Genomic DNA, 10,901 nt, shown 5'->3' on the forward strand with positions numbered 1-10,901 from the left:
GCTGAGGGGTGCCTGTGTGTGATGGGAACTGAACCTGCGGTGTCGTTGAGGGGTGCCTGTGTGTGGTGGGAACTGAACCTGCGGTGTTGCTGAGGGTGCCTGTGTGTGATGGGAACTGAACCTGCGGTGTCGTTGAGGGGTGCCTGTGTGTGGTCTACAGAAAGAGGCATATGAGGGTTTTATGGGGGTTTCCCACATGACTGTGAAGTCTGGAAAGCCCTGCATCGCCCACAGTGAGCTGCAGGCCCAGGGAAGCCGGTGATTAGCTTCGTCCACATTGGAAGTAAGTCCAGCCTCAGTCTGCCTGCCTGAGAACTGGGGATCCACTGTCTGAAGCAGAGACCAGGGCGTCCCAGCTCAGGCAGGAGCAAACTTGCCTTTCCTCACCTTTTGCGCTTTCTACTCAGGCTCCCCGGGGCACGGTGCTGCCTGCTGTGGTGAGCACCACCTTCACACGATCTTCTGTTTCAGATGGTATCTCTGAAACACGTTCATAGATACACCCAGAAATGAGTTCCAACTGCTGCTGGTCATCTGCCAGGCCGGTCGGGTGGACACAAAATGGACCATCACACCAAACTGTCAGAGCATTTATTGGTGTGCCCCGTTGTGCTGCCAAGCTCTGGAGTTGGTCCCACAGCTTGATACCCAGTGTCAGTCTCCTGTGAGTTCTCCCTGTCCCCTTTGGGGAGCGTAGCTGTGCTGTGCTGTCCTCCCCTTTATCTCTGTCGCCTCTTTTACCCGCTCCCTTAAAGAGAAAGAGAGATGCTGTTTCAGGAGTTAGTCTAGGAACCTGGTATGGATTGTGTGGTGCCGTTTTTCAGTGATTCTGTGAACTGTTAGGATTTGGGGACACAGTAAATGTTCATAGCTTTTGAACACCCAGCTGTTTATTTTTTTTTTTTAATTTTAGACATTTTGTTATTTGATTTCCTAAGTCAAGATCAATACTAAGAGATTAGTCAGTTACCTAGAAGTGTCCACACATTCCCTGGACACATCAGCTCAGGGAAAAGGACCCAGGACACATGAAGGTGGAGAAGCTGAGCATTGGGCCACCTCTTTGGGAGAGTGGGGGGCTGAGCATCGGGCCACCTCCTCGGGAGAGTGGGGGGCTGACCATCAGGCCACCTCTCCTCGGGCGAGGGGGGCTCCGGCAGCACATTGCTAAACACTCACACAGTCACATTCTAAGAACTGTGACCTACTGTCAGCCTAGAACGCTTAGAAAAAGTTCTCATTTTCTCAGAATTTCAGCTGATGGCCTAAAGCTGAGGTAGTATGTTAAAAGTACAGATATTTTTATGTATGTTAAAAGTACAGATATTTTTATGTTCACGTGAGAAAGGGAGGCATTTGACATTTTCTGAGTACTCTGCCTGAGCCCCATGTCTTACACACGTCCTTTCATGCAGTCCTTTCAGATAAGAGGTATTGTTATCTCCAATTTGTACCTGAGAACACTGACACTCAGAGAGGTTAAGTGACTTGCTGGAGGATCAGACACAGGTTCGAAGCCAGATCTGATGAAATCCAAACTGCATCCTGTTCTCTACAGGACATGGTGTCCCTTAACAAGCACGAAACTCCTGAGGAGTCTGTCCGTCGGGGTGAGAACAGCCACCTCACTATGTGGTCGTGTCATAGTGGGACTATGGACCTTGCAATATCTAACACCAAATAAGTGTGACTTTAATGGGGAGTGCAGCAGAAGGCTGCTGAGTGGACGGGCCTGGGGGAGACACCAGGTCAGTGTCCAACTCAGCAGCTGTGTGGCTCATCAGTCATAGTCCCCGTCACACACCCTCGAGGGCGGCAGCGTTTCCCAGAGGCTTCCTTAGTTAGTACAATTATCCAGTAGATTAATGCCATGAGCTTTATTCCCAGGGTTGTTAAGTTCTCCATTAGGCAATGACAGGATAATTAGAAAACAAATACAGTTTATGAAAAGAAGACTCATTACATAATTGTATTATTTTAATGTCACATTTAAAGAGAGTAATATTTATAAGTAAAAAATAATTCAGAAGAAGCATCACGATATTGATACCAGCATGGAGGAAGTGAACAGCCTAAAATGTTATTCAAAGCATCACAACAGCCTATTCTCTGAAAAACAAGACAGAAGAGCATTTTTGTAGCATCAGACTGTTTTCTGTAAAACTTCCTAGATAGCTTATAAATTGCCGATTAGAGAAATAAAATACTTCCACTGGTACTACATAGAGCAAAGTCATAAAGCACTAAAATCTCTCCGGTATTTCTGGTTAAACAACATGGATTGCCTTTCTTTCTTTCTTTTCTTTCTTTTTTTTTGTTGTTGTTGTTGCAGTTTGGCCAGGGCCGGGTTTGAACCTGCCACCCTTGGTATATGGGGCTGACACCACAGGTGCTGCTGGATTGCCTTTCATTGTGGGAAGGAGTGCACTGTGAGGAGACTTTTCTAAAGAGGTGCTAACACTGTCCACTCCTGATCTTTATAAAAACTTTTCTTTATCTCAAGAATGCTGAGTTATTAATTTTCATAGAAGGAGGGATTAGAAGAAGCCTACAGGAGGCAGGGAGATTTCAAAACACTTTAAGTTTGCCCTTTGGGTTCCATTGTTTGGTTTTTAGTGCATGTTTTTTAGTTTTTGGTGCCGTTCCAAGCCTGCTCCTCTGTCAAACTCCCAGTATAGCCTCATTGCTGATGAAGAGGTTTGAGAAAAGTAATTATTCAAGGGTAGACTTGATGCAAAAGTCATGAAACCTGAAATTTCTTTGTCACTGTGCAATTTCCTGAACATTTTGAGGTTTTTCCTAATGCAGCTATGTTGGTGTCATTATGATGTTTAGTGCAGAGGGAGATGAGGACTTGGCAGAGCCCGCTCTGTGGGCGTCTGTGGGATGTCTCTCTGTGACGGACCTACTACGTGCAGTGCTTCCATGTCAGAGCTTAGACTGAGCTGTGGTATAGGCAGACATGATTCCCCAAACTTAATTTTGATTGTAAAAATTGTTAAAGTCTCATAATCATTCATTTTCTAGGCATATAAGCACTGACTTGTTTATCATAGATATTTGGTAAGAACTCTTCTTTGGTTCCTGTGATGACTTTCCCCCTTGTCTTTAAATTCAGGCTCTGTGACAACACCTGACTTGAGACTTTTGGTGAGTACCTACCAGAGCACAGCGACCAGGGCATCCTATGGTTCTTCCAGTTTGTCGGTCTTGGCCTAATGAGAAAAGGACATTCACAAGAACACATGATTAAATTCAAATTAAATTGCATTCTGCTCGATTAACAGTTGTTGGCTACTTTGCCTAGTTCAGGATTAAGACCATATATTCTACCATATTATTAGTTGTTTCATCATGTCCATGACTTAAGTCCTATAAATTGAGCATTAATTTTATCTCTGTATTTTCCACTAAATGACAATTTCAACATATTCAGTAAATTGAACATAAAGTGAATTTTTGATCACCCTACCTTCTCTTCCAGGAACCCCGGGGTAACCGTTGGGTTTACGGAGGAAGTGGAAAGCTTAGTTGTGCTGGGCTTTGGTGAAGTTGGAGGCACGAAAACTCCCGCATTGTCGTGCCTGAAGTTTATGACTTCTTTTTGCAAAAACGGTATCACTCCTTCTACTGGCTATAGAGAATGAGAAAGAAAAGTTGTTATAGGTTCAAGTAGAAAGTCTAAATTGGGCAGGGTGTAAAGCCAGAGGACTGACATGCAAAGTGAATGTGATGATCAAGTAGTGAGTTCCTTGTCAGTGTTTAGAGCAGGGGTCCTCAAACTTTTTAGACAGGGGGCCAGTTCACTGTCCCTTGGAGGGCCAGACTGTGGGCCCCAGGACAAGTTGGCTGCTAAGCAGGACAGGCAGTGGTGGCTAAAACACCCGATGGGCCGGATAAATGTCCTTGGTGGGCCACATATGGCCTGTAGTTTGAGGACGCCTGGTTTAGACCGTGAGTTCACGGAGGGCTCTGAACACACACCAGCAAACATGGCTGCCCGACACCTGCTTCACACACCGGTGCCCAGAGGACTAAAATGTCTGATGAACTCAGTAAATTGAATCTTGACCGGAGGAACCGGAGGAAGAAGCAATAATTGTTGATGGAATCACAAAAAAAGTTGGCATTAAAATGAACATAAGTGAGTTGTCAGCTGTTTTTGTAGAGACTCTCACCATCACAGCCATTTCCGGGACTGTGCCTAGGAGGGGATCAAAGGCTAGCTGCTGTCCTCCTGGTATAACCTAAAAACACAGAAGATGAAAAAAAATCCTCATTAGTGATCTACAAAAATAGGCTCTTTGACCCCGCAAAGCAGGTTAGCTGCCCTTGATTGAAGTTACTTTTTGGATTAGAAGGAGTGTAAGGCAATTCCTGGTATTAGAACAGGCCTGGCCCTCAGCCCTGGAAGCCCTGCCCCTGCACCCTCTGCTGGGCATGAACACCCCATGGAGGGTCAGTGCCATTGTGGACAGAAGTGGCTCGCAGTGGAGAGCACTAATCCAGACTGTTGGGTGTGTGCATGAAGTACACTCAGGCACTCCTGTCCCTGGGACTCTGCCCTCTCCTCTCTGCTCTCCCGTGGCCCGCCAGGTAGGAGTCAGACACTCTTTTCTCTGAGTCTCCACCCTCTCTGCTCTCGTGGGGCCAGTCAGCTGGAAGTCAGATGTTCTGCCGCACCTGCTCCTGCTGTTGCTGTGGCCCCGGCTGTGGAGGGAGCTGTGTGGCTGCTTGTGGAGGCTGCTCCCAGGGCAGGAGCATGTACATCGGGTAGTACGGAGACACCTGTTTGTAAAGAGAGAGTCCGTTAGATCAGCACAGGCCACACTGGGTCTTCCAACGTCAATACTATCTCAGAGCCATTCCACATCTTAGCAGCTTTGTGTGACCTCCAGAAGTGACTCTCACTCCACACTACTGGATTCTGCTCTTTCCTTTCTAAAGACAGAGTCCTGCTATGTTGCCCAGGGTGGCCTTGAATCCTTGATCTCAGGTCATCCTTCTACCTCTCCTGCCCAGTCACCAGGACTATAGGCGTGTTTGCATGGAGCCTACCTGGACTTTGTTCTTAAGGCTTCTTGGTTAAACATGTTTAGAAAATAGTACATCCAACTGAGTAAAAGGTATTTTTAAATTAAAAAAATAACACCTTGAAACTTCTGTGTACAAATTATTTCACAAATACTTAAGAGAAGAATATTCCATCTAGGTTTTTCTCCTATGTTTTTGGGAATTATCATTCTTTAGGACCTGGTATTAGAAGTTCTGCTATAATGAATGAAAGATCATAAATGTATTGCATTTAATAATTGCCATTTGTCAAAATGATCTATATTTCTTTAAAAGTGTTTGGAAAAATCCCCAAATAGACAAGTCACAGAATCACCTGCACCTTCTCTGCTCACACAGCACGTGGTTTGCACTTGTGTTCTGTGTTTACAGTGAGCTTGGCCTGTCCTCATTTTTGCATTCTGTTTCTTTCCCTTATTAAGTAGGAGACTATATTAGACTGAGATTTAACAGCTGTGGTTCTAGGAAAAGTATATTTTGTGCAGTGGTTCTTCATCCTGAGAATCAAAATCACCTTTGAACATTTTAGCAGAGAACCACATTTAGCATCTGTTCCTGGGTTTTGATCCATTAGGCGAGGGCTTAGCTTCAGGCATACGTAATTCTCAGAATTACCACCAGAGACTCTAACGTAAAGCCAGGGTGTGGAGCTGCTGGTTGGAGGTGAGAGCAGGAGATAGAAGGGTGGAGAATTCTATTCCAACTCAGTTGTTTACTTGCAGTAGGATTTAGATTTTGATCTTAGTAAGCCTAAGTTTCCTGATCCTTAAAATGCAGTAATTCTATTAGTCATACATCTAATTCTCTACCTGCATATTCATAGAATGAGCTAATGTCTAGAGGTAACTTGTTTTGCAATGGGAGTGGAAGGGCAACAATATCATATAATTACAGTAGAGCCAAATGGTATAACTTTTTATAAAAAGGTCAATACTCTGCTGATGAACAATATCATTTATCTACAGCCCTGCTACTTTGAACCCAGGATAGTTTTAAAATTAATGACCTTAACATTGATGAGACTTTTTATATTAATATAATGATACACTTTTTGAAGATTCTCTTACTTAATGGAACTCACCATCACTTAATTGTAACATGGAGTTAAATCAGAAATAACCAGGGAACTAGAAACATTTTGAGAAGAATTTCATAACTGCCAATTGATGTGGGCGAGTGTTTCTCATCGCTGCATCGTGTGTAATCAGTTCAATACACCCTCCTCTGAAATGAAAGTTAGGGTTGGGTAGGAAGCCCGTGGTATTTCTTTTGAATTATTCCTAACGCCAGACCATGTCTTACATTCAGAGAAGACGTCACCTCAGCATCATGAACTCTCATGCTTCCAACGGGGCAATGCCCTGAGGATTCAGGGGTTCTGGAGAAGCCCATTAGCTGCCTGTCCTAAAGAAGCTAAGTGAACCCCACGTCAACGAACTGATGCCAGCCTGGCAATGATGTTATGTAGACAGTGATGTCACTGTCTGGTTTCCGAGTTAGAGCTGAAGCATAAAGGACAGCATTCTGGAGAGCGTGGGACGCCCCTCCCCGAGCTGTGGCCTCCAGCCACTTACCTGTGCTTGTTCTTGAGGCATTTTGAAGGAGAATACGTAGGGCATCACCTGTCAACATACACAAAAGTTAGACTTTGTTATTCAGGATCCCTGAGCTGCTTTCAAGAGCGAGCTCATTATTTAAATTTATCATTTGTATTATCAGGCTGCCGTAACAAAATGTTATCTATTCTATGTACCATCATTAATGTACATTGCATTTTTTTAAAGATGAAATTTCTGTGATTATCCAGTCTCAGATTTGTTTTAACTCATTTAATTTGTGGCTGTGCCCCAGAAGAGCTGATTTAAATGATATTTTTCATGTTATAAATCAGAAAACCTAAGGAAGTACTTTCAGTGGAGGTAGAAGCATGAGAAAAAATTCTTGTTCAAGGCGCCATTTCAAAGACGACTCCTCACTGTGGTTTACACCCCACGTGCAGCCCTCGCCTCGGGATGGGAGAGAGCAGCAGACTTGCCTGGTGAGGGCCTCGCTGTGGCTGCACTGGGGTCGGAGCCTGGGAAGGGTCCAGCCGGCCTGCCTGGGCCCCCTGGGCAAAACTGAGCTGTCCTGGGGAAGGCATCTGGTTTGGGAACAGTCTGGCCAACCAGTCCTGAGATGGTAAGTAGAACTGGGAGGGGTCTGGAATGTGGGCCTGTTGCTGCTGCTGCAGGACCCCCGAGAAGGGAGGAATCCATGAATCAAACGGGCCCTGAAAAGACGCAGAGGAAGAAAGAAAAAAATTGTCTTTTATTCCTAAGAGACTTTCAAATCAGTTTTGAGCAGGAAAGAGATAAAAAGTAAGTAGTTTCTTATTTCTAGAGTTGCATTATAAAAAAGACAGCATCTTTGACTCACTATAAGCCACAGAAGCTAAGAAACCCTCCTAAATTCACAGTTGTCCCCAGGCATGTGAGGCTGATGGAGGGGCACGAGGTCTGCCTCCCCCACCCCAGCTTCACACGCCTGGTTAGCTGGTGTGACTAAGTGTGAAATAGTGAATTTACTCTCTCATAGCTGTGAGATTTAGTGCCTGGACTATACCAAGTTCTCAACAAATAAGTGTTAACCTAATTATGGTCTGTACTTTAACTTTTAAATGAATGGTTGTTAGAATACATGGGACAAATCTGTAACTGAAAAAATGGAGATTGCAGAAATGGAATCAAGAGACACTTTGTTTTCATGCAAAATACCATAATAAAAGAGCAGCAGGAAAATTGCTCTCCATAAATTATCGAGGTGGTGGTACCTGAAGCTGCAGTGGCACAAGCTGGGCGTTGCGAAGATTCAGCAGTAACTAGAGAAGAAAGACAATATGAAGAGGAAATTACTACACACGCTAAAATAATTGAGAGTGATGTTTGCTACAAATACAGGACAAGTCAGAGCTGGGCATCAGTTTTTGTTAGAAGTGAGACATTTGCTCACCAAGCTTGCATTGAATCACAGTAATTAGAAGTCAGAACTTAAAGCAAGGTTGGGATTTAACAACCTCCCTGCTGTGTGGGGCTGTTCAACTTCACCCTTTTTGGTGGTTTTAACCAAAGTCAGTTCATGCTTTTAAACACCTGTATACACTTCAATTAGATTCTATTAGAACAAAAAAAAATATAGAAGATATTCTTTCCACCTTTAAAGAATTTACGATCAAACAGGAGAGGCAGAGTGACACTTGAGACGTAACCTGGAGTACACAGCAAATGTGAACACAGGACGTGTGCTCTGCCGTGCGTGTAGCTGGTGAACAGGGGCCCAGGAGTTCACGTGGGGGCTCTGTCTCTTCCTACCAGGTTATAATTTTTAAAAAAGGAAGATAATGTTTCAATTACTCAAGCTAACCTCATTGCTGTTGCTTGCGGACAAAAGATTCTGTGGGACAAGCTGAAAACAAAAAAGAAGAAAGAAGTGGTGAGACATGGGATTGTTGTAGGCTTTACACAGTGTGAGCAGCGATGCCATGAAATCACTTACTGGGGCTGACAGTGTGGCTCCCAGGAGTCCAAGAAGAATTATAATTTTCATTTTCAGATGGTGTACCTAGAGAATAATTTGTGATTATTTAGCATTAAGAAGACTCTGCCTAAAAAATCGAGACAAAAGTAATTAGTTAATTTTGTTCAATCAGAGAAATCGGGTGAATTCTTCTGTATTTACTCATCTTTTAGAATTTGAAATTTAGAAAATGGCTCAGCGCTCATAGCTCAGTGAGTGGGGCACTGGCCACATACACTGAGTCTGTCAGGTTCAAGTCCAGCCGAGACCTGCTAAACAACAATGACAACTGCAACCAAAAAATAGATGGGTGTTGTGGCGGGTGCCTGTAGTCTCAGCTACTTGGGTGACTGAGGCAAGACAGTCAGTTAAGCCCAAGAGTTTGAGGTTGCTATGAGCTGTGACACCACAGCACTTTATCCAGGGTGACAGCTAGAGACTCTGTCTCAAAAATAAAATAAAATAAAAACTTTATACTTAGAAATCTTTATAATGAAACTTATCCTTTACTCTCAGAACAGACATTTATAAGAACCAGAATTGTTGGCTTGTTCTTTTAGCTTGACCAGAAGACTCATTGGTGGCATGTGACAGCTGAATGAATCAGTGGACATTACCGTCCCTGGGCTGCTCTGAGGAGGGTGGAGCCCTCAGACAAGGAGAGGTCACCCCTGGGGCACCCAACTGGGGCTTCATTATTAAAGCAGTTTTAATGTTGAAAAAGTTCTACAATAACGATATGACAAACCAGTTCAGTAATAGATAGTTTCCATTTAAAAGTCTAATAACAGTAAAAATCTATTAAAAATAAACAACTGAGTCAACATGTTTCTTACTAAGGGAATAGATTATAAAAACTGAACTCTAGTATTGACCTGTGGTGTTACCTGTGGAAGTATTGTATCTCTAGGTGTGAACGTTCCTTCCCCAGTTCCGATCACTGACCTAGCCAACCATTTAGGATGACCTTGGCAGTCCCTTCTTCTGAGAGCGACGGTCTGGTGTCTTACCTTACTCCTAGACCTATCCAGAGATCTAGAACCGGGCAGGGTCTGGATTCTTTTTCTCTCTCAGCCCTGCTGCTTGCAGGTTCTCTTACATTTTAAAACCATCTTTAGAAAAAAAAGGACCAATCATTTTTCAAAAGGATCAGTGATTCAGTGGGTTTCAGACAATGGCTTAGCTAATAACCCCTTTGTTAATCATCTAGGTGGTATATGGGTGCCCACACTTTGGTAATGTCATTAAATTATCCCCTGAGAAATGTTTTCCTGTGATCATAGCTGGTTTCTGTCTTGGTTATGACTAACTCTTTGGTAATAATTTTATTCTGTCCCTTCTCTTACCATCCTTAAAGTGGATACCCTAATTGGGTAACCTGAAAAGACTTTGCCAAATTCAAGGACAAATGGATGATTTTTTTTTATTTCAAAAGTGAAATAAAGAATCATTAGACAGAAGGCATAGGTCTGAGAAACAAAACTTCAAAACCTAGTTAGTGGCACTGGGGTTCTGTGGCTCCTCAATGCTGCGCCGAGGACACATGAGCTGGTTACGCTTGGAAACACTTCCTGCCTGTGGGATGAAACGCTTTAAAAACTGATAAATTCACATGTGTCTGTGAAATTTAGTCATATGTGATCACATTGCTGGAATAAGTGAGTTGAGAAGTATGAAGTGTGAGGGCTACATTTTTAAAAATAGCTATGAAGGAATTTTTATATTAAAAAAATTCTCTTTTACTAAATATAAGTTTAACATGTAAAATACAACTAAGTGTTACTGTCTGCCCATCACCGTTATTCACACTCCCTTCATAAAGGGAATGTTGTCTTTGTTTTGTGTTCTTTTCTTTTTGTGTTTTGTTTTTCTTTTACTGGACGTTGTTAATATTGACTCCATTCTAAAAAGTAGTCCAGGACCATACATGTTCCTGTTAATGAATTATCAATGAAGCATTGGTGGCAGGTTTAACTAGTGCCTGACTTACTGGTTTATGTGACCAGCTGCTGCCTGGAGCATGCAGTAGACTGTGGGTGACCTGGGTGGGGGCTCTGTGCTGCCTAATGGTGCAAATTTATAATTAATGACCTTGGTCTATCCTGAATATTGTTAAATTAAACATAATGCACCATAAGCCATGTTTTCCTGGGATTTTCTATTGTATTCTGGAGGGTGTTGGGCAGCTAATTCCATCACAACACCAGAGAGTTGTCAGAGCCAAGCTGTGACAGGCAGAGGACAGTGCAGCAGTGCTGGGGACGGTGCTGCAGGGC

At 43.3% G+C, this 10,901-nt stretch overlaps 1 protein-coding gene across 1 annotated transcript; it reads right to left on the reverse strand.

Annotated features, from left to right (window-relative positions):
- Positions 1–3,185: 3,185 nt before the first annotated feature.
- ODAM (odontogenic, ameloblast associated) lies at positions 3,186–8,655 on the reverse strand. Its single transcript, XM_003800979.1, is given in 9 exon segments — positions 3,186–3,215; positions 3,473–3,634; positions 4,179–4,287; positions 4,682–4,788; positions 6,648–6,695; positions 7,109–7,342; positions 7,883–7,930; positions 8,473–8,514; positions 8,605–8,655. Coding segments are annotated over 9 exon segments (831 nt in total).
- Positions 8,656–10,901: the final 2,246 nt, after the last annotated feature.

Source organism: Otolemur garnettii, unplaced genomic scaffold (assembly GCF_000181295.1).
Source record: "Otolemur garnettii isolate 467f Iridium unplaced genomic scaffold, OtoGar3 scaffold00191, whole genome shotgun sequence".
NCBI classification, from domain to species: Eukaryota; Metazoa; Chordata; class Mammalia; order Primates; family Galagidae; genus Otolemur; species Otolemur garnettii.